The sequence below is a fragment of the Cervus elaphus genome, chromosome 23 (genome assembly GCF_910594005.1).
Source record: "Cervus elaphus chromosome 23, mCerEla1.1, whole genome shotgun sequence".
Classification (NCBI taxonomy): Eukaryota; Metazoa; Chordata; class Mammalia; order Artiodactyla; family Cervidae; genus Cervus; species Cervus elaphus.
The window spans coordinates 7092167-7117050 of record NC_057837.1 but is presented as its reverse complement, the minus strand read 5'-3'; the positions used below and the strand labels follow the sequence as shown (position 1 = coordinate 7117050).

The 24884-nt window shown below is 38.2% G+C and overlaps 1 protein-coding gene across 6 annotated transcripts in view; it reads left to right on the top strand.

The window, feature by feature from the left end:
* TASP1 (taspase 1) overlaps window positions 1-24884 on the top strand; it is a 247254-nt gene that overhangs the window by 16871 nt on the left and 205499 nt on the right. For 5 of the 6 annotated variants that reach the window (XR_006336940.1, XM_043883311.1, XM_043883312.1 and 2 more), the window contains exon 4: window positions 302-370. Coding sequence is in view for 4 of the 6 variants with exons in the window: in XM_043883311.1 (XP_043739246.1) it covers window positions 302-370 (69 nt within the window). In the remaining 2 variants the exon portion in view is untranslated. Of the gene's footprint in view, window positions 1-301; window positions 371-5512; window positions 5780-24884 lie in introns of all 6 variants that reach the window. The other variant, XM_043883315.1, reaches the window with a different exon arrangement.

The following is a 24884-nucleotide window of genomic DNA, read 5'->3' as shown; positions in this document are numbered from 1 at the left end:
GCCCTGTGATGAATGAAGCCCTTTCACTTACTAAATTCCTTGCAGTTTGTGTTTAGTGGCTAAATTTTATTCATTGTCTCAAATTGAATAATAATAAATGAGGTATATCATAAGTTATCCTGAATAATTGCTAACTTTAAATCTAAGTAGTTTATTTCTTGTAGTATGGAGTGGAACTCTAGTGATCAATTTTTGTTAACTCTAAATGTCTCCTACACTTCTTTAAGCCTTTGAAAAGTTTCTGGGTGTGTTTGAGAAGCTGTGGTTTTACAGTGAATAATCTTGCCCCTTGGTTTTATAGGCAATTGAAAAGCTACAGGCTGGTGCTCTTGCGACAGATGCAGTGACTGCAGCCCTGGTGGAGCTTGAGGTATTTCTTTTCTCTATTTATTTCATTTAAAGTAGTTGTGAGTTTATGTCCGTTATTCTTAAATGACGAAACTGTTGTTTAGTCAGCCATCAGTGACATGACCAGTGTTTCCCAACAGTACTAACAATGAAGAATGAAGAAGCAGCCTGTGATCTTGTTAGGTTGTCTTATTGGAGACTTCTCTGAGTAATATAAAGAAGTTGGTTAAATATAATTTTTTCCCCTGGTTTTGTGACATTCATGAATACAAGTTATTGGTGGCTTGATGCTTGAATTTCTTTAATATTTTCAGAAGAAAAATTCCTGAAGTTAACACCTTCTCAAAGTAATGTATATTCTGTTGTGTAGAAAACAAAAAATTCCAACTGTCTAGAAGTATCCCAAGTTTAAGAAGTTTCCTCACAAACGTATCAGTTGGATATATATACTGAAGCTGTGTTCTGTTAGGTGCGTCTTGTCCAGTGTGATTGTTAGGTTGGTCTCCAGTTAACTGTGGGTGTTGAGGAATTCAGTGCGGAGGTTCTCAAGTTCGCTTAATCCTTGCTACTTCAGTATGAGGGTCTCTCAATTCTCTTAATCTAGACCCTGAGGATAAGTTTGTCCAGGAGATATTGAGGGCTTCAGAAGCCTGACTTCTGTTTCTGAAATTTTTAGAAGGTAGATTAGTGTAAGTCAGTTTAGAGGGCAGTGAGTGAATAGTTTTTTGCTTGACAAGATTACTAGGGGACTCAAATAAGACTTAAAGATAAGAGTTTGAGGGAGGAGGTGATAGAGAAGACTGCCCCCAGTTGACTGGATTAGGCTCCTACTAGCAGGGCATCTACTCTGTCACGCCAGGCCTTGCTTTTTACCTGTGAAGACTGCCCAGAGTTGACCGGAAGTGCTAGCCTTGTCCCTGAGCCATTGCAGAGTTGAGCTTTGGATCATGCTCTGTGGATTGTACGCTCTCTTGTTAACACTTTGAGCTTGGTAAGGTGCGTGGTCGAGGAAGGTGAATGTAGATGGTGGGCGTGTAGCTTGGTGCCTGAGGATCTGACCGGGGATGTGTGGCCTTTCTCTTGAGGCTGATTGGTCTTACACTAGCTCTGTGCCACTCGGGAGCCACAAAGCCCTGGGCGCCTCTCGGCCTCTCCTTGGCTCAGTTTACACATTTATGACATGAGGATGGTAATTTCTGCTTTACAGAGTTGTGAAGGTTAACTGACAATGTATGATAACCACTTAGAACATTATGAGGCACGTGGGAAGCTACTCATAACTGTTATCAGTTATGACTGTTGTGAGGTGCTTTGGAAATGATATATGTGAAGTGAATGTTTGTGGTAACTCTTTACATTGTCAAAGGAAGGTTAATTATATGTTGTGGATAAAAGGGGAAAAGTGATGCCAGGAAGAAGGTTGATGTGGTTACCACCAAATCTTACCTTTACTCAAAACACATACACAAAGTAAGCTTCGTCTAACTTAATTCAATTATTAATTGCAAATGACTTCTTTGTGTAGAAGACAGTGTCCTGAGGTTACAGGTGCATGGAGCCAGTGTGGGCCTGGGGAGAGATTGATAAATAGCTGGGTGTATACCTTAAGAGCAACTATGAATACACAATTGAGTAAAATTAAGTTTTCCTTTTTCTTTTCATCTTAGAGTAACTTTAATTTTCTCAAGTCCTACTTATATCATTCTGAATATTTTGCTATATTTTTTCCCCATGATGAATCAATCCTACTTTAAAAGAATTTACTTATGTATACTTAAAAATGATTTAAAATAAATTTTGGAAGGAGTTACATGTGAGTGAGCTTTATAGTTTTGGATGATGACCTGTGGTTTTTAAGAGTGTGGATATGAAGGTTTTTAAAAAACAAGTGTGTTCTGTTATTTTTATTGGACTGTGGCCTGAGTGAGTTTATTAAGTTTGGGGAAGAATTTCAATGAGTTATCTTTAAAAATTCGTTTTTATGTGGAATCTTTGAATGAAATATATGTTAGTAGTTTAAAGATTAAGGCTCCACTAACTGGAAGAACTTTCCTCAATCTGAAGAATTACGTTGGAAGTCATGCATGTATGGCACTGCAGTTGCCGTCACCTTGCATAATTGTGATTCGTCATCTTTGAACAGTGTGGTCTTCAAATAAAGAGTTTAACTGAAGACATATTCTAATAGTTTGAATCAATGGAAGGATATATAAAAATTGGATTCTTATATTTTCTGTACTTAGGAAAATAAGAGTAACATTAAGTCCTTTCAGTCAACTGAAAAGTTCCAGAATCTCACTTAGACTGTTACGTTTAACTTGAGAGTAAAACCACTTATCCTTAGTTTTGGTCAATCTATTTAGCAGAGCTGAGTTTTGTCCTAATTATCAAATAAATATGGGCAACCCTTATACCTTTGTCTTTTGACTGTATTTGGGATATACTTTTTGACTTCGAAAAAACCATACTTTTTAAACTTGCTTGTTACATTATTACTTAGGCAGGTGGCTACACTGGGTTTGAGGACTTTGCTAACTGTGGATTGAAATGGTTTAACGGTCCTTATTGGCCAGAAGGGATATCTGGCCTCGTATTTTGAAAAATATGAAAATTTGCACTTACCCAAATAGTGAAAAGTACATTGACCTCAACTTGATGCCACAGAGGAGAAAAAGACAATGTGAAATAAAATTTATAATAAAAAAAGTTGGGTTTTGGTGGCCTCTATAATTTATACAGGCCACCTCAACAAATCAGTTTTGAGCTTTTCTTGGAATCCTGTTCCCTTGTGTGGTTTCATTTTTCTCACCCACCAAGACAGACAACTGCAAAGCACCAGAGGGCTGGGAGGGTGAGTGTGTAAGTTCCTACCTATGAAATGGACTAGCTTCTCCCTTCTGGGTTTTGGGAGGGAAGGTGGCCACTCGTATGAGAGGTGTTCTGTAGTGAGAGGGTGAAAATGAGGTGTGGAGGCCACTGTGCATTTTGCTTGTCTTCACAATGTGGTGAAGGAAAGGAAAAGGTCAGTTTTATAGATCATATTTTAATAGTTTATTGTTAAAGTGATTTGGTCCCATTGTTTCATGACTCATTTTTTAGAGGTTCTTTTTGTAACTGATGGGAAAGTGACTCCTATCCATTGGGTAGAGTACACTTCTGATCTCCCTCCCAGCAGAGAAGATGAATTTGTGCAGCAATGTGATCTTCATGTCTGGGCTGTGCCTTTGGAAGACAGTTGCTTTCATGCCTGCTTTTGAAATAATTTTGGTTTGGATAGCGACAGTGGGTTTTAAATTTTAGACCATAGTTTGCACATAATTTGTACATTTCACATGTACAACTTCTGATACAAATTTTTTTCGGTGAGAAAATTGGATTTAGATCTGGGTGAGTAATGATGCCTCTGCTTAAGTAAAGAGTATTTCATAGATTCTGATAGAAAATGAGCTCATAAAATGCTTACTGAAGTGCTCTTTGCACATCAAAAAATTTCGTTTGAAAGTATTAAGATGAGGTTTAAAAAGTTCTGATAAGGAATAATAGGTGAAATATGACTGACAAACCGATGACAGGTTACTTATAGTCTTGTGAGGAAATTAATGAATCTGGCTGGGTGGGTGTATCCTTTGAGAGATTTTGGTTAATTTGTTTTGAAAACTGATTATTTTGGTAAGCAGAATACTATGCATTAACAATAGTGATAAGTATAGCCTTTGAATTTCATATGGTGAAAGGTAAATTGTACAGGCTTCCCTGTTAAAAATGTTTTGCTGAACTTAGACTATTCTAAGTGAACCTTGCCGTCTTTTGTTGAGTTGATTCATTCTTTATGTCTTCCTATGGTCAGAGGAGATGGTACTTCATGGTTGAAGCTTGTTGATTGTCCAGATGCTTTAGCATTTAAAGAGCAGATTATATTGCTCACAGCTGTCTGCTAAAAATGGACCATTGTATTTGGATCTCTATATAATCCAATGTAGTGCTTGCTTGTAAACCTTGGTAAATCCTTTATAGAAGTAACTTCTTATCCAGATGGCTGATATTTTGGGGTGTGAGGGGAAAAAAGGAGATATTTGCATTATTGTACATTTATATGAGTGTGTATAAGGCTTTTATGCATTTGTCTGGCCTCTACATCCTGAGCCATAGGGCCAGCTCTGCATGCATGTCTAAAAGCAAGGATCTCCAGAACGTCCTCCCTGTGGTTAGTGGACCACAGCCCAGGGCTCTGCGCAGCTGCAGGGTTAGGCCACACGTCCTTCCTTTGGCCTTATTCTTCTAGCTGGAATTGTGTGTGTGCTTCAAAGGGAGAGAGAGCCCCGAAGGCCTGTAAGTCCTTGGGCTGCTTCGTGGTCATGAAGACGGTGTGGCTTGCTGCTGGCACATGGGCATATCTTGGATGGGAGGGAATACTGGGAAGGTCTGATATAACCCCCTTTCTCTCACCAAGCCTGTAGCAAATTCGCTTTTAGGGTTTCTTTGTGATTAGAAGCTTAACCACACCTGCTTCCTACCCCACTTTGGTGTTTAGTCTTTGTTGCAAAAACATAGGGGCAGCTGCTTTACTGTCATTAATGTTTATTTGCGAGGTCAACGATTATTTAAAATAAGTGAGCATCTTTGTTCTTCTGCACATTTTTGTTTTGAAGAAATGATCTTTTCATAAGCAGAAGGGAGCTGAGGATTTCAGTAACTCCTTGCTTCCTGCTCCCCCTCACTCCCCTAAGGGTCCAAACACGCTGGACAGATAGCTCCATGCATCTAGTTCACAGATACAACAAATGCCCTCACTGTGTGACTGAGGAGTCCAATTTTAGACCCACAACTCCCGAAAGTCTCATTTTTCTCTTCCATTGGCCATAGATTTTATTCTCTGTAATGGGGAGTGGGGGAGGTCCTGTTTTTATGTATGTGAAGCAAGGAGTTTTGCCTTTTCTGCTTTGTAGTACTTCAAATGTTTTCATTGCATGAAATTTGGATTTTGACTTCAGATGCTCTTTGTACCTTTATTTTTTTTCTACTTGGTTATCATTGATTATTTCGGGCAAAGACCCTACTTTGCTGTCTGTTTAGCAGTATTTCCAGGGTGCTTCAGTATTTCTGTGTATTCCATCTGCTTATATAGTCTTTATGTTTCTCTGCATTTTTTGTTTTATTTTTTGAGGTGTACACACACAGTTACACTTCATGGAGTTGCATCCAGCCAAGTGTCCATGTTCTTCTTGTGAAGAGGCAGAGAAAATCACCTCTCCCAAGAATTTCCACCTTCTGGCCAAGGCAAATGTGTCCTGAAGAGCTGCACACAGATGGGAGGCAGCTCGGTTGCTTGCTCTGCTGCTAGAGCACTGATTTAATTAGAAGACAGGCGGTGGGTGGCCAAGTGCAGACAAAGAAGCAGCAGACACAGCCCAGTTAGCCTGGGACAGTCAAAGTAAGTTACACTCTTTCTAACACACTTTTTTTGAGTATTGATGCTGATTCTTGCCTTTAGTAATAAGGGGCAACTTGTAACTTACTGTTTGTGTTTACACATTAGGTGCATCTGTTCTTTTTCTAAGACCCTAGACATTAAATGTGCTCTTTAGCACAATGTATCTGCTTAATTAAGGAAAAGCAGTGATTTTTTTTTCTTCTTTTAATTTTTTCAGAATAAAAAGAAAACTGAATCCATGATTACATTCCAGGTTAATTTTTACACAGCATCAAAACTGTGTATTAGTTTTTGAGTCAAAACTTTTAAGTACAGCGCTTGTTGAGTTACAGAGCTTTGTACTGAGGGAACATGGAAACAGTTTCACCTTTTTCTAGCCATTTCTGGATGAGCTGTGTGCACCTTATCACATGAATTCATCTTGGCTGAATGTGGTAGAAAATACGGTCCAAGACCAGACTTAGCAGTTTCTGAGGAGCTTGTAGCTTTATATATGAGTCCTTGTTTTGCTCTGGGAGTTATTACTCTCTAAGAATATACTACATTTTAGAATTCAGTTTTGAACTACTAAAAGCTACATTTGGTAATATGATGGAATTGGTGATAATTTGTGTTTTGGTTATGTGGCAGCTATGTAGACTTTTGGGTTGAGTATAAAATCTCTTCCTTTAATAGAGATATTAGATTCATTGGCCCTTGCATTTATAGTACTGTGATTATTGAATCATTTTGTGTGTGTGTGTGATGTGCATGTGTGGTATGTGTGTGTGTTTGGATCTGTATCATTTGGGGGCATCAATTTTATTTTTTAACATCTATTGTTTTTTGCTTTTGGTAATGAAGGACTAGGCTTAAGAAGGATTTTCTGTGTTCAGCAAAATCACAGGCTGATAATCATGAAGGTCAGTCTGAAAGACTGCCTTTGATTTTAAGTTTTTAATCTGTCTCTCAAAGATGGGACTTTATTCAGAATCTGGAAAGGGATGAGAAAGAAATTTGTTATTTAATTTTTAGGAATCTCAGCAAGATCATGTCCTAAATACCCTGCTACAAAGCAGCACACAGCATTACTTCTGTGTTTTCCTCCCATTCACTCTCGGTACACCTGCCATCTAATTTTTATCTGTATAGCAGACTTTACCTGTTAGAGTAACGAAGGATTGCACCTCGCTGTAGCGGAGCAAACAGCTTAAAATCGAGTCCTAGGCATCCCAGTTGAGAGCAGTGCTTTGGCCATTCTGACTGCCAGGGGGTTTTTACTGGCAGGCATTCCCACTCAGGGTCCAGCACCCTGCATGGTAATCACATTTCCTGATGGTTTATGACATGCATATAACACAGGGTATCAACACCACAGCGCTTACTGGGCTTCTCAGAAAATTCCAAGTGGGGAACTTATTTTTGTTTTCCTCTTTTGTAAGTGTGTGCAGATGTTAACATTTTCTAGTGGGCTGGACATCTTTTAAGTTAAAATCATAGTTAAAAGTCCTACTTACAAGTTAGTGACACTTCCTTGCCCCTCCAATCTGCCATGTCCTCACTTAACATTTGACAGAAGGATGGATTACATTATTATAATTTTGTGGTCTGTTAGGTTCTTTTTGAGTGATATTTTCACATTATCATCAACATGGTTAAAAGGTATTATTGTTTAGGTTGTAGGGAAGTATAAGGAGATGCCAAAGTTGGCTTTACCAGAGAAACAGTTCCATTTGTCTTTTCTATTGTAGCTCATGTGGAAAGGACAATTTCAGGTACCGGGTGTGCTAACCTCTTCCTGGACATCGTAAAGACTCCAACTAAAACAAAGTTTAAAACTATTTCAGATGTGCAGGTCTGTTGAAGCCAATATTTTATTTTAGAGATTTGTGTTATGTTTGACAAGTAACTCTTTGTACCAGAATTCGGTGGCTTGCAATTAAAGAACCCATGAAAATAAACTGCTCTGATGTCATTTTTCTGCTTAACTAGGTTATCTGTTTGTTTGCAGATTAATTAGGCAGATTAATAATGGAAAGAAGGTGAATACAGATGGGCAGTGCTTTTTCATTAAGATACTTTTAATAATAAATTAGAGAAAAAACCTGGTTCTATTTTTGACAGAATATTGTGTGCCAGATCAACAAATGCTCAAATGAACAAAAGAAGTATTTGATGCATTTATTCTGACTTTTCTAGAAGAGCTTAGATGCTTCAAGATCATTTAAAAGTCTTAGTTCCTAATACATACGCAGTTGTGAGTTAGTTTTTTAAAAAATAGAAAGTATGTGTTTTTTTTGTGTGTAATTGAGCAGTTAAAAAAGTGAACTGTCACAGATACTCAAACTGGGTATTCAGCATAGTATATTTGACTCAACTGTTCACAGAGTGTGATGCAAACAAATGTTCTCTTAACTTACATCCAGGATGGCTAAAATATTACTTTAACACATGTTAAAAGTGGAGCACTATAACTCTTTGGCTAGATACAATTCCGGGCTGTCTCAGTTGAGTAATTTCCTCAGGCATTCCAACTTTGATCAACCACAGCACGAACTTTTAGCATGTCTGTAAAGCAGCCAGTGCATCTGTAAATATGTCCTGAGGTAGAGAGAAAAGAGAGAATGCCAAAAAGGAAAGAATACTTTCTGTTGTAAAGGAACAGTTACAGAATGAAAATGGAAAGTTTTTTTGTTTCCCTAGGAACTCTTTTTAGATAATTGAGCCTCTGATGTCTAAGTATGCCCTGTGGTTCTGTATTAATGAATGAAAGATACTTCATTTGGGTCTAGTAAAAATGTTTTCCCGACTAACTCTGCTGAAACATAATGGTTAGAGTTCATTAATTCTTAAACTTTCCAGGCTTTATTAATGTACTTAGTATTAATTGGCCAAAAACCTAAATATAAACAATAACATGTATCTCAGTAATTGTTTATGGCTAGTATTTGGGTGAAAATATTCTTACATGACCCTGTTTTAGAGAGTAACTCTCAGAACAGGCACACCACTACAGGAGTAATTGCTTTATTTTCAACACATGAAGCAAAATAGGTTTTTCTGGGTTTTATTTTCAGTGACCTGAAAATGAATTTGCAAATATGTCTGTTGATTTCTATGGGGCTTCCCTGGTGGCTCAGATGGTAAAGAATCTGCCTGCAATGCAGGAGACCTGGGTTCCATCCCTGGGTTGGGAAGGTCCCCTGAAAAAGGGAATGGCAACTCGATCTAGTATTCTTACTTGGAGAATTCCATGAACCGAGGAACCTGGTGGGCTACAGTTCATGGGGTCACATAGAGTCGAACATGACTGAATGACTAATACTTTCATTATTATTATGGAGTTATTTTGATTTGTTTTGCTCCAAATTACTAATTCCAAAGAGAATACCATGTTTTCTTTCATCATTTTGACAATGACAGTTCACCATTGTGTAAAGTTGTAGATGAAGTTGTCTATGCTGATGGTGATCAAGATAGTCTTGAGAAAAATATTATGATATCTCATTATTCTTGTGGATTCTGGATAGAAAACTTATGTCTCATTTTGGAGATGCTAAAAAGCATTACAGATTCTAATTATCACAATCAGAAGATATATGGCATTTCTGACTTCTAACCTAGCTCTTAGGAAAGTGCTTTGATGCAGGGTAGTTAATCTGCAGCACAGATTTAACAGCCTACTTCTGTATTTCACGGATTCAATGGACATGAGTTTGAGCACAAACTCCAGGAGATGATGAAGGACAGGGAAGCCTGGTGTGCTGCAGTCCATGGGGTCGCAAAGAATTGGATGCGACTAAGCGACTGAATAACAACTTCTGTGTTTATCATTTGTAAGTAGCAAGAAGTACATATATTCCGTATTTTCAATATCCAATGAGGCATGGGAATGAAATCATGATTTATTGTTGGCACTGGCATTTGTGTCAAAGAGCTGCTTTGCCTGAAACCTCTATTGTGGGGAAAACGGAAGACTTTGAATTTGCATCTGGAGAAGCATGAGACCTTATTAACCTTTACAAAGTGAGGTTCCAGAAGAGATGGTTTACAGATGTATGTTGATTGGCCCATAGACTAGTTCTTAAACACTGGAATTTGTTGCAAACATTTAAAATCAGGAGACTCATAAAAATCTGGATTTCTAATTTCTTTTGAAAGAAAAATGAGATCTGGTCACATGGGACATGCATTCTTTCAGGGTTGCAGTCTGCCAAAGCAGAGTGACAACTGCCCCTTTTTGAGTATAGGAAGCTGTCTAACTAAGACTATATTTCAGCTCAAGGTACAGCTGAAAACAAGGCCTGGACAGATATGCCAACTTTTGTCTGGTTGGAAGGCCTGAGAGAATGAACTGATGATTTAATTGGCCTAAGTTTTTTGCTCCAGGTTGCAAATTGTCACAAGAGGGATTTCTACCAACAATAAGACTGGAATGAGCTTTGATTTGATTTTTTAAAATTGGAATTGGACTAAGGTATTAACTTATTACTTTGAAAATGAACTTCAAGCTAAAAACTTTTCAAAAAATTTCCCGTAGAAGCAGTTTGAACCAGAACCAAAGTATTAATACATAACTCCAAAGAGTTTGAGCTGGAGCTAAAGCAGGTCAAAATACTCTGTGACCTGGCTAAATCCTTCATTTATTTCTAGTCCCTGAAGTAAAATATTATTTTCAGTGTTCATAGTGAAGAATGTAGCAGAAGTGACCATAAGTACAAGCATATTGCACCCATTTCTGAACCTTAAGGATAGTTAGCTTCCAATCTTGATTCCACTACTTTTGAATGGAAAGCACACTACGATAAATCATTAGTTTGTGCATAATATTTGTGATTGCATCTGTGATAATTACCCAGAAGCCTTTGTACATCCTTTTTATCAGTGACTCTATCACATTTTATTAATCTTTTTCTGATTCATTTCATTTTTCTCTAGTAGAGGTTGAATCCTGCTTCCCAGAGTGGTTAGCTCTTGTAGCCTCTCATGATTCAGTTTTTCTTTCTTTCTCTCCACGTTCTCTGTTCTGTTGCTCATAGATACTTTTACAAACCTCTTCAAAGTCCTGTTTGAGGAGAAAGTGAAGATAAGCAGTTCATCCCGGTTAGAGTTTCTCAAGGTGAGGGCGATGCTCTGACTGGATTGGATTCACTTGGGGTAGCTTGTTAAAAAAAAAAACAAGTTTCTCCCTTCACCTCACATGACCTAAGTCAGAATCTTTGGGGAAAGGACTCTGGAAATGTTCATTTTTCTGATTTAAACAAAAAAATTAATATTGAAATAATTGTAGATTCACATGCAGTTGTAAGAAATAACATGGAGAGATCCCTTGGATCCCCCACCCTACAGTGATGATTGTTTCTAGAAAAGCTGCTGTTAATCTTTTATTTTAAAACATTACAGTATATTAATAGTTTCAAAACTTTTTATTAAAGTGTAGTATACATATAGAAAAGCATACATATTTATGGTACAGGAGCAGATCCTTGAATTTTCAGAGGGAACCAGCACCCAAATCAAGAAACACATTTGCAACCCTTCAGAAAGCCCCTTCTGCCCCCTTCCAGTTAGTTCAGTTCAGTCACTCAGTCGTGTCCCACTCTGCAACCCCATGGACTGCAGCACGCCCGGCCTCCCTGTCCATCACCAACTCCCGGAGTTTACTCAACTCATGTCCATTGAGTTGGTGATGCCATCCAACCATCTCATCCTCTATCGTCCCCTTCTCCATCTGCCTTCCATCTTTCCCAGCATCAGGGTCTTTTGAAATGAGTCAGTTCTTCACATCAGGTGGCCAGAGTATTGGAGTTTCAGCTTCAGCATCAGTCCTTCCAATGAATATTCGGGACTGATTTCCTTTAGAATGGACTGGTTGGATCTCCTTGCTGTCCAAGGGACTCTCAAGAGTCTTCTCCAACACCACAGTTCAAAAACATCAATTCTTCAGCACTCAGCTTTCTTTATAGTCCAATTCTCTCATCCATACATGATTACTGGAAAAACCAAGCCTTGATTAGACAGACCTTTGTTGGCAAAGTAATGTCTCTGCTTTTTAATATGCTGTCTAGGTTGGTCATAACTTTCCTTCCAAGGAGTAAGCCTCTTTTAATTTCATGGCTGCAGTCACCATCTGCAGTGATTTTGGAGCCCCCCAAAATAAAGTCAGCCACTATTTCCACTGTTTCCCCATCTATTTGCCATGAAGTGGTGGGACGGGATGCCATAATCTTAGTTTTCTGAACGTTGAGCTTTAAGGCAACTTTTTCACTCTTCTCTTTCACTTTCATCAAGAGGCTCTTTAGTTTTTCTTCACTTTCTGCCATAAGGGAGGTGTCACCTGCATATCTGAGGTTATTGATATTTCTCCCAGCAATCTTGATTCCAGCTTGTGCTTCTTCCAGCCCAGCGTTTCTCACGATGTACTCTGCATATAAGTTAAATAAGCCGGGTGACAATATACAGCCTTGATGTACTCCTTTTCCTATTTGGAACCAGTCTGTTGTTTCATGTCCAGTTCTAACTGTTGCTTCCTGACCTGCATACAAATTTCTCAAGAGGCAGGTCAGGTGGTCTGGTACTCCCATCTCTTTCAGAATTTTCCACGGTTTGCTGTGATCCACACAGTCAAAGGCTTTTGCATAGTCAATAAAGCAGAAATAGATGTTTTTCTGGAACTCTCTTGCTTTTTTGATGATCCAGCAGATGTTGGCAATTTGATCTCTGGTTCCTCTGCCTTTTCTAAATCCAGCTTGAACATCTGGAAGTTCACGGTTCACATATTGCCGAAGCCTGGCTTGGAGAATTTTGAGCATTACTTTGCTAGCATGTGAGATGAGTGCAATTGTGCGGTAGTTTCAGCATTCTTTGGCATTGCCTTTCTTTGGAACTGGAATGAAAACTGATTTTTTCCAGTCCTGTGGCCACTGCTGAGTTTTCCAAATTTGCTGACATGTTGAGTGCAGCACTTTCACAGCATCATCTTTCAGGATTTGAAATAGCTCAACTGGAATTCCATCACCTCCACTAGCTTTGTTCATAGTGATGCTTCCTAAGGCCCACTTGACTTCACATTCCAGGATGTCTGGCTCTAGGTGAGTGATCACACCATCGTGATTATCTGGGTCGTGAAGATCTTTTTTGTACAGTTCTTCTGTGTATTCTTGCCACCTCTTCTTAATATCTTCTATTTCTGTTAGGTCCATACCATTTCTGTCCTTTATTGAGCCCATCTTTGCATGATTTCCTTTGGTATCTCTGATTTTCTTAAAGATTTCTCTAGTCTTTGCTTTTCTGTTGTTTTCCTTTATTTCTTTGCATTGATCACTGAGGAAGGCTTTCTTATCTCTCCTTGCTGTTCTTTGGAACTCTGCATTCAAATGGGTTTATCTTTCCCTTTCTCCTATGGTCTTCACTTCTTTTCTTTTCACAGCTATTTTTAAGGCCTTCTCAGACAGCCACTTTGCTTTTTTGCATTTCTTTTTCTTTGGGGTGATCTTGATCCCTGTCTCCTATACAATGTCATGAACCTCCATCCATAGTTCATCAGGCACTCTGTCTTTCAGATCTAATCCTTTAAATCTATTTCTCACTTCTACTTTATAATCGTGAGGGATTTGATTTAGGTCATATTGGAATGGTCTGGTGGTTTTCCCTACTTTCTTCAGTTTAAATCTGAATTTTGCAATAAAGAGTTCATGATCTGAGCCACAGTCAGCTCCTGGTTTTGTTTTTTCTGACTGTATAGATCTTCTCCATCTTTGACTGCAAAGAATATAATCAATCTGATTTCGGTGTCGACCATCTGGTGACGTCCATGTGTAGAGTCTTCTCTTGTGTTGTTGGAAGAGGGTGTTTGCTATGACCGGTGCGTTCTCTTCACAAAAGTCTAGTAGCCTTTGCCCTGCTTCTTTCTGTACTCCAAGGCCAAATTTGCCTGTTACTCCAGGTGTTTCTTAACTTCCTACTTTTGCATTCCAGTCCCCTTAAATGAAAAGGACATCTTGTTTGGGTGTTAGTTCTAGAAGGTCTTGTAGGTCTTCGTAGAACCATTCAGCTTCAGCTTCTTCAGCATTACTGGTTGGGGCATATACTTGGATTACTGTGTTATTGAATGGTTTGCCTTGGAAATGAAGAGAGATCATTCTGTTGTTTTTGAGATTGCATCCAAGTACTGCATTTTGGACTCTTTTGTTGACCATGATGGCTACTCCATTTCTTCTAAGGGATTCTTGCCCACTGCTACTGCTCTGCTAAGTCACTTCAGTCGTGTCCGACTCTGTGCGACCCCATAGATGGCAGCCCACCAGGCTACCCCATCCCTGGGATTCTCCAGGCAAGAACACTGGAGTGGGTTGTCATTTCCTTCTCCAAGGCATGAAAGTGAAAAGTGAAAGTGAAGTTGCTCAGTCGTGTCCGACTCTTCGCGACCCCATGGACTGCAGCCCACCAGGCTCCTCCATCCATGGGATTGTCCAGGCAAGAGTACTGGAGTGGGTGCCGTTTCCTTTTCCTTCTTGCTCACATTAGGAAATAAAATGGTCATCTGCATTAAATTCACCCATTCCAGTCCATTTTAGTTCGCGGATTCCTAAAATGTAAATATTCACTCTTGCCATCTCCTGTTTGACCACTTCTACCTTGCCTTCATTCATGGACCTAACATTCCAGGTTCCTATTCAATATTGCTCTTTGTAGCATTGGACCTTGCTTCCATCAACAGTTACATCCACAGTGGAGTGGTGTTTTTGCTTTGGCTCCATCTCTTCATTCTTTCTGGAGTTATTTCTTTACTGATCTCCAGTAGCATATTGGGCACCTACTGACCTGGAGAGTTCATCTTTCAGTGTCCTATCTTCTTGTCTTTTCATACTGTTCATGGGGTTCTCAAGGCAAGAATACTGGAGTGGTTTGCCATTCCCTTCTCCAGTGGACCACATTTTGTCAGAACAATCCACCATGACCTGTCCGTCTTGGCATGGCTCACAGTTTCATTGAGTTAAAGAAGGCTGTGTGGTCCATGTGATTAGATTGGTTAGTTTTCTGTGATTGTGGTTTTCTATCTGTCTGCTCTCTCATGGAGAACCCTAGGGTAAAACCTTTTCTGAAATGGAATCATGCAGTATGTATCCTTTTGTGTCTGCTCTTTTGTTTAATTGAGGTGAAATTCATAGAACACAAAATCAGTCATTTTAAAGTAAATAATTCAGTGGCATTTAAGCATTCATAATATTGTGCTATCACCACGTCTGTCTTGTTTTGAAATATTTTTCTCTCCCCAAGGGGGATCTTGTACCCATTAAGCACTTACTCTGTATTCCCCTCTCCCCATCCTCTGGCAACCACCAGTCTCCATTGACTCTCTGGATTTACCTGTTCTGGATATTTAATGTAAATGGAATCATACAATATGGTACTTTTTGGATCTCCTTTCACTTAGCATAATGTTTTTAAGGTTCTTCCACTTTATGGCATGTATCTTATCAGTATGTCATTCATCTTTGTGCAATATTATTCGACACTATTCATGTATATACCACTATTTGTTTATCCATCCGTCCACTGATGGACATTTGAGTGGTTTCCACTCTTTTGCTGTAAGAGGTGTTGGCTATGAATAGTGAACAGTGTTACTGTGAACATTCCCATACAACTGTGTATTTGTCAAGTTATCAAGTCATATGGTAATTCTGTATTTAGCTTTTTGTGAAATCACGAAACTGTTTCCATGACAGCAGAACCATTTTACACTGCCCACAGCAATGTACCGTATTTTTTGTTCTTGTGATTATAACGATCCTCATGGGTACAAAGTGGTATCTCATTGTGATTATGATTATTTTTCTCTATGAATAATGATGTTGAACATCTTTTTATGTGCTTGCCGACCATTTGTATATCTTCATATAAATGTCTATTGAAGACTATTTAAGTCCTTTGCACATTTTATAATTTGGTTGTTTTTTGGTTAATGCTATTGAAAATTATAGGAGTTTTTCATATATTCTTGATACTGCACTGCTATTGCCTGTTTGTCAGTCTGAAATTACATCAAAATGAACTCTTGAAAAATAAATTGTAATTGCTCCACCAAGTATTTCCTATCTCCTGTCCTGTTTTGTTTTTCATCATGTTTACTGCTCATATGCCATCTAATTTATTTAGTTTCTTATTGTCTGTCTCAGCTGGAATGAGGCTCCATCTGTACAAGGATATTTTTCTGTTATGCTCACTGCCATATCACCGTGGGTTAGGTCAAGGATTAATAAACCATGACCTGAAAGCCAAATCTGGACTGTTGCCTGTTTTTGAATGGTCTGAAAACTGAGAATGTTTTTTTTTTTTTTTTTTAATGGTTGAAATGAAGTCAGAGGAAGAATAATATTTCCTGACACCAGAAAATTATATGAAATTCAAATTTCAGTGTTTATAATGAAGTTTTACTGGAACACAGCCAAGTTCATTCGTTTGTATGTTTTCTCTGGCTGCTTTTCATGCTCTAGAGGCAGAGTTGAGTAGTCGTAGAATTGTCTGTGTGGCCTGCAAAGCCCGAACTATATAACAGAGCTGACTCTTTACAGCAAGATTTGCCTGGCACATAAAGGAACAATAAATATTTGTTGGATGAATGAATGAATCTTAGCCTATACCACCACAGAGGAATCCAAATGGGAAATCTTTCAACAATCAGTCTTGAAAATTTGAGCTTAATTGGCTGCTTAGTAAAAATATCCCCAAATGATTTTTTTGTAATACATTTTTCATTGGCTTCCATTCATTCTGTAAATAATGAGAATTGATGATGAAATACCAAGGAATTTGTAATTTTTAGGATAGTGTCAGGTAGGGTAGGCTTATTGTACAAATTTAACTAGTGTTAGTTTGAAAAACACTATAACAACACAGTATGCATCCCGCTTTTACTATTCTATTTAAAAAAAATTCAGGAAATAGTTTGTTTTAAAAGCTATTTCATCTTTTTTCCCTTTCTCATCAGCATTAGACTAATAATGCTGCTTCCTGGGTACTAATGAAGGTTGTAATAAAAATAATTTTGGTGTCTTAGCATAACTTAATTTTTAATAAGAAAGTATATTATCACATAGTTTCATTCTGCTGTTGAATTTGCCCTAGGATTACAGGGTATGAATACTAACATATTAGTAATTTCCTGTAAATGTCCAACTTCTCCTTAAAGGAAGATTGGAAATTGGACAAACATAAATCATTTTATATAAAAATTATTTTATAATGTTCCAGTCTAGTTTTTGTACAGCATTTGAACACTAAATTGTTTGCATCTGTGAGAACTGTTAATAGAGGTCTTGTAATAGATCCCCAGAGGTAGAGTGTACCCCATAGTCTTGCAAACAGTTCTTATTTTATGCTTTCAGCAAAGGACATTAAATGGGTAATACAGGTTGTGGTTTATAGTGAAAGAGTAATGCTTTGCAGATCTCTGCCTTGGCTTGGCATTTCCAAATTTCATTACTCAGAAAGGGTTTCCATGTCATGGTGGGGTGTAGCTCCTGACTTGCCTCTTGGCCTTCTCGTCCTCTCTCTGCTGGGTTAAGCAGTCAAAAGGATCTTGCTTTTTATAGCTTTGTCTCCTTTGAAAGTTAGAAGTAAGTTTGAAAAATATTTTGCTTTTAAATGTTATCTTTTAGGAGCTGAAATTCTATTTCCTGAAGTTATTTCACTTCTCTTGTTTCAACTGTGAAAAGGTTGGATTCTTAACACTCTATGACATTTTTTCTGGCATTTCTCTATAGACTAACCTGCAAAAATGAGTAAGTATCAGCTTCCTTAAGGGATTATAGTTCACAGTGATCAGTTATTCTATTTATTTATGTTTGTAATTAACTCCTATTCATTCTGCAAATATTTACTGATTACCCACTGTGTGCCAAGCATTACTTTCGACATTGGGATAAAACACCTAAAAAGACAAACTATTGTATTTATGGGGCTTCCATCCTATGGGGAGAATTAGACAATTATGTATAATGTCAAGAAGTAAAAAGTACCATAAGGAAAAATCAGAGAAAAAATTGTTGGGTCAGGTTAGGGAAATGCTAAGTCAGATTTGTGGGGACTTACCTGCCCAGATTTGCATGGGCTTCCCTGGTGGCTCAGACGGTAAAGCGTCTGCCTGCAATGTGGGAGACCTGGGTTCAATCCCTGGGTCAGGAAGATCCCCTGGAGAAGGAAACGGCAACCCACTCCAGTACTCTCACCTGGAAAATTCCATGGACTGAGGAGCCTGATAGGCTACAGTCCATGGGGTTGCAAAGAGTTGGACATGACTGAGCGACTTCACCTGCCCAGATGTCACATAAACGAAATCGGGGAGAAAGCCATGTAGAGAGGTTGGGGAACGGAGTCTTGGGTTTGAAGGGAAAGTACCCCACCCCATTTTATTCTTCTTTTTAGTACTTACCACATGGGGTATCAGCTATTTGTACATGCGTACAAATGGTACACACGTATGTTTCTATACACACGTGTATGCAGTCTTTATTTGTTGGTTCCTCCCTTGCTATAATCGCTCAGTAAGCTCAGCATTTCAAAATGTAAAAGGCTTCAGCTGCGAGTGTTCCTCCTGTGCTCCGGGAGTTACAACGCGCCCTGTGGTTGTGGGGTACACAGTAAGAGGACAGGGGGAGAGCCTGGGTCATGCAGGTCCCTGTAGATCTTGGAAAGTAAGACTTCAGATTTTATTCTCAAGTGTGACAGGACATTGTAGGGTTTCGAATAGGGGAATAACAGGATTTTAAAAGGATCTCTAGCTACTGATTGATATAATGATTGCTAGTTGTATAAAGTGATTCAGCTCAGAAAATCAACAACAGAAGACCATGTAGAAAGCCTATGTACATTATAAAGGGAAAGTTAGTATATGGGGTGACCAGTTTATACTGAATGATAGGTACACGTTTTTGTCATTTTCACTGTAATTTGCATACCACAAAACTCACCAGTTTTTTAAGTGTACAGTTTGATGAGTTTTGACAAAAGTAGCTATCAACATAACTACCAATACAGTCTTGACATAAAACATCTTTATTGCCTGCGACGTTTTCTCGTGATGTCTACCTGCAGTGGATTCCCCTCCTCTCAGTGGCTGCTGGCAATTACTGTCTCTCCTTTTAATCCCAGTTTGGCCTTTTCTAGGATTTGGTATGAATAGAATCATGCATTAGGTTCCTTTTGCGAGTGGCTTCTTTCATTTAGTGTGACGCTTTTGAGATTCTTCCACATTGTTGGCTGTATTAGGAATTTGTTCCTTTTACTGTTGAACAGAATTTCATTGTATTGATATATCACAGTTTGTTTATCCATTTACCAGTTGATGAGCATTTGTGTTGTTTCCTGTGTTTGGCTGTTCTGATTAAAGCTGATATGAACATTTTCATGTAAGTCTTTTTGTGGACATATGCTTTCATTTTTCTTGGATAAATAGTTAGGAGAAGAATTGCTGGATCTATGGTAAATGTATGCTTAACTTTAAAGAAACTGCCAAACTCTCTGCTATTTTTATTCTTACTAGCAGTGTATGAGGGTTACAGTTGCTGTACATTCTTGCCAAAACTCACTATTGTTGGCCTTTTAAATTTAACCATTTTAGTGGTATTTTGTGGTTTTAGTTTGCATTCCCTAATGACTAATGCTACTATGCATCTTTTCATGTATTATTTGCAATCTGTACGTGAAACTATTTGCCCATTAAAAACTTTGGATTGTCTTACTGTGTTGTATGATTTTTTTATGTACTGGATACAAGTCCTTTACCTTTATGTTTTATAAAATTTTTCTCCCAGACTGTGGCTTGATATTTTTAAAATAAATCTTTAATTTTAGAACAGTTTTAGATTTACAGAAAAACTGAGAAAATAGTTCAGAGAATTTCAGTGTACCCAATACCTGATTAGCGTCTACATTAGTATGATACATTTTTAACAATTAGTGAACCTATATTGACATGTTATGTTTAACTAAAGTCCATACTTTATTCAGATTTCCTTTCTACCTAATGTGAAAATCTTTCTTTGTGTCAAAGTGTTTACCTTTGATTATTATATTTTTCATCTCTAGAAGTTTATCTTTTTATGGCTTCCTTTGTTTTCCTTCTTCATGTTTTCCTATATCTGCTTGAACATACAGTTTAACATTGTTAGTTAGCATTAGAATTGTTTGCTAATTCTGTCAACTGTCATCTCTAGGTCTTTTTTTATTGTTTGGTAATTTCTTCTGGTTATGAGCCATAGTTTTATGCTTATTTGCATACTGGTTATCTTTGTTTTTTTTAAACACTGTGAGTTTTACATCTTTGAAGTTGGATATTGTAGTATTTCTTCAAATATTGTAGGACTTTGTTCTGGGACACTGTTGTTAGTTTAGATTGTTTTGATCCTTCTGTGCCATCGTTAAAACCTTGCTAGTGCAAGTCTAGAGTCGCCTTCTTTCTAGGGCTGATTTGGCCCAACTCTTGACGTTACCTTCTGAGACTTTTCCTGATGTCCTCACTTGGGCTGGTGGGAGCTGACTTACTCTCCCTTCCGTGAGTGCCAGGAACTGTGTGGCTTTCTCTTTTCTGAGGTTCTTTTGTTGGCCTTGGAAGCACTCTTGGGCATCTGTAGGCTAATGCTCCTGTAGGGTCCTGGGCCTCTGGCATTCTTTCTGTGTCTCTCTCCTTTTTGCATCTGGTACTGTGTAGTCAAGCTTTCCCAGCCTCCATGAACCTCTAATTTTGTCTCCTCAACTTTGGAAGAATTTTGGTTCTTTTTTGGGTTCCTCTTCTTTCTGCTGTGGCCTGAAGAGTATGTCTAGGGATTAATTGGAGGTGCCTGATTTGTGTCTCTTTCTCAGGATTACAGTCCTGTGCTGGCTATTGAATGGATCCTGTCTATTTCATATGCTTTGTCTGATTTTCTAGTTAGGAGGACGCATATGATCCCTATTATGGCTTCAGGGTCAGAAGCAGAGGTTTAGTAGACACACTTTTGACATTATAAATGTATTTTGAAGTAGGAGAAATATTTTTGAAAAAAAAATTGCCTATATCCTTTTTCCTTATGTATTTTTTTTTTCCTTATGTATTTTTAAGATATCAAGTTTAAGCCATCAGGCAAGAGTCATTTTTAGAATAATCTGGTTTTGTTCCCTTTGTGATTTCTAACGTTGTATCCTTGCTCAGTCTGTCAGTCATGTCCAACTCTGTATGACCCCATGAACTGTAGCCCGCCAGGCTCTTCTGTCCATGGAATTTTCCAGGCAAGAATTCTGCAGTGGGTTCCCATTTCCTCCTCCAGGGGATCTTCCCAACCCCAGGGTTGAATCCTCTCCTCCTGTGTCTCCTGTGTTATATTTGTATTTATATTTTTATACTATATTCAGTATTATATTCAAATTAATTTTGTAGTGTGCATGTCATCTGTGCTCTGTTATGTCCTACTCTTTGTGACTCCCAGGCTGTAGTCCCTCAGACTTCTCTGTCCATGGAGTTATCTGGGCACGAATACTGGAGTGGGTTGCCATTTCCTACTCCTGGGGATCTTCCCGACCCGGGGATCGAGCCCATGTCTCCTGCTTTGGTAGGTGGGTTCTTTACCACTGAACCACCTGGAAAGCCCTAATTTTATAGAGCTTATTCAGTTTAAAGATTGTTAAGATTGTGTGTATACTGTTATATGTTGTTTTATATATATATGTTATATATATATATATATATTATATATATGTTACATATATTTTGGGAATTACTGAAGCATCCATAAATTTAAATTTAAAGTTTTCTCACATTTCAATTCCTTTCTCACATATTTTGAAAGATATATGTGATTGGCAAGGGAGGTTATGTAGAGTAAAAAAAAAAAACCTTGAAATACGGTGGTAATTCTGGAGAAGGAATGCAACCATGGGGTCGCAAAGAGTCGGACCTGACTGAGCAGCTAACACACACACACACACATACACACACACACACAGTGGTAATTTACTTGTGTTTCTTGTACAGTTTCTCTGTTCAGTGTCAGAGAGGTTTCTGACTTGGGTTTTTATATTTTTTAATATATGGGTTCAGGTTTTTGAGCACCAGCTACCCATTCTCTTTGCTTGAACTGCAGGAAACCCTTTCTCTGCTCAAAAAAAAGAGAAAAAGGAAATAATCTAGGGTAAAAATTCAGTCTTTATCTGTTCTAAACCATAGTCTGTCCTTAGTTGGATCTCTTTCCCAAGTTAAGTTGTGAAATGATTTAGGTAGAATATTTACTTGGAAGGCCTTATTCAAACTCGTTACACTTAATTATCCACTGTCTTCCCTTCATCTTAGAAAATGCTTTTTCTTAATAATGGTTTTGTCTCCTAAGTTTGGAAGTTATGGTCCTTTCCTTCTCTTTCTTCTTCCTTTTCCCTGTTGCTATCATTTCAAACCTACACTGTCAAAAAGCCTTCAGTTTGGTCTCTCTGATTTCAGTTTCCTCCTCTTCCTTTTCAAATAATATGTGAATATCAGTTTATGTTTCCTTGATCAATATACTTGACTTTTGTTTCTTTTTTTTTCCCATTTATTTTTACAAGTTGGAGGCTAATCACTTTACAATACCGCAGTGGGTCTTGTCATACATTGACATGAATCAGCCATGGAGTTACATGTATTCCCCATCCCGATCCCCCCTCCCACCTCCCTCTCTGCCCAGTCCCTCTGGGTCTTCCCAGTGCACCAGGCCTGAGCACTTGTCTCATGCATCCAATCTGGGCTGATGATCTGTTTCACTATAGATAATATACATGTTTTGATGCTGTTCTCTCGAAATATCCCACCCTCGCCTTCTCCCACAGAGAGTCCAAAAGTCTGTTCTGTACATCTGTGTCTCTTTTTCTGTTTTGCATATAGGGTTATCATTACCATCTTTCTAAATTCCATATATATGTGTTAGTATGCTGTAATGTTCTATATCTTTCTGGCTTACTTCACTCTGTATAATGGGCTCCAGTTTCATCCATCTCATTAGAACAGATTCAAATGAATTCTTTTTAACGGCTGAGTAATATTCCATGGTGTATATGTACCACAGCTTCCTCATCCATTCGTCTGCTGATGGGCATCTAGGTTGCTTCCATGTCCTGGCTATTATAAACAGTGCTGCGATGAACATTGGGGTGCACATGTCTCTTTCAGATCTGGTTTCCTCAGTGTGTATGCCCAGAAGTGGTATTGCTGGGTCATATGGCAGTTCTATTTCCAGTTTTTTAAGAAATCTCCACACTGTTCTCCACAGTGGCTGTACTAGTTTGCATTCCCACCAACAGTGTAAGAGGGTTCCCTTTTCTCCACACCCTTTCCAGCATTTATTGCTTGTAGACTTTTGGATAGCAGCCATCCTGACTGGTGTGTAATGGTACCTCATTGTGGTTTTGATTTGCATTTCTCTGATGATGAGTAATGTTGAGCATCTTTTCATGTGTTTGTTAGCCATCTGTATGTCTTCTTTGGAGAAATGTCTGTTTAGTTCTTTGGCCCATTTTTTGATTGGGTCTTTTATTTTTCTGGAATTGAGCTGCAGGAGTTGCTTGTATATTTTTGAGATTAATCCTTTGTCTGTTTCTTCATTTGCTATTATTTTCTCCCAATCTGAGGGCTGTCTTTTCACCTTGCTTGTAGTTTCCTTTGCTCTGCAAAGCTTTTAAGTTTCATTAGGTCCCATTTGTTTATTTTTGCTTTTATTTCCAATATTCTTGGAGGTGGGTCATATAGGATCCTGCTGTGATTTATGTCGGAGAGTGTTTTGCGTGTGTTCTCCTCTGGGAGTTTTATAGTTTCTGGTCTTACATTTAGATCTTTAATCCATTTTGAGTTTATTTTTGTGTATGGTGTTAGAAAGTGTTCTAGTTTCATTCTTTTACAAGTGGTTGACCAGTTTTCCCAGCACCACTTGTTAAAGAGGTTGTCTTCCAAAAAAATATTACATGCAAATGGAGAACAAAAGAAAGCAGGAGTCACAATACTCATACCAGATAAAATAGACTTTCAAATAAAGGCTGTGAAAAGAGACAAAGAAAGACACTACATAATGATCAAAGGATCAATCCAAGAAGAAGATATAACAATTATAAATATATATGCACCCAACATAGGAGCACCGCAATATGTAAGGCAAACGCTAACGAGTATGAAAGAGGAAGTTAATAGTAACACAATAATAGTGGGAGACTTTGATACCCCACTCACAACTATGGATAGATCAACTAAACAGAAAATTAACAAGGAAACACAAACTTTAAATGACACAATGGACCAGCTAGACCTAATTGATATCTATAGGACATTTCACCCCAAAACAATCAACTTCACCTTTTTCTCAAGTGCACGCGGAACCTTCTCTAGAATAGATCACATCCTGGGCCGTAAATCTAGTCTTGGTAAATTCAAAAAATTGAAATCATTCCAGTCATCTTTTCTGACCACAGTGCAGTAAGATTAGATCTCAATTACAGGAAAAAAATTGTTAAAAATTGACTTTTGTTTCTATAGAGAGCTTGAAGAGCTTCTCACCATTTTTCCAGTCAAGTCCAGATTCTGATGAGTGACATGGAACAGCCTATTTGGCTCCCACCAAACATATTTCCTAAATGTGTCTTCTGTGACTCTGATACTTTGTGGCCGCCTACATGTTGCTCCTAGCATATCCACCAAGTGGAATTTTCTGACCAGTCTTTGCATTTGTTATACATTCTTCAGGAAGACTGCTATTAACTTCTTCATCTCGTACTGGCCCGTTTCCTTTGGAGTTCTCAAAATACTTATTGTCTGTATCACTCATCTTCCATTTAATTTTACAATCACTTTGTGGTTGTTTTCCCCTGTGATCTCATTTGTAAAATCCTATGGACAGTTAGGTTTTCTATTTGCATTAGGGCAAAAGCCCTGGTCTCAAATCCCTGACCCCTTTGCTCAAGTTATATGTGTTAACACATATGGTGGAGATCTTCGTGTTGTGGTTAGTTTTCCTTGGGTCTGGCAGAAATTCAAGAAACTGGGGACATTTGTAGATGATTTTGTACATTTGGTGATCTTTAGGTGGATAAAGAATTGCCCTGGTTTCCTGGATAGTATTTGTGTTAGCTTAGA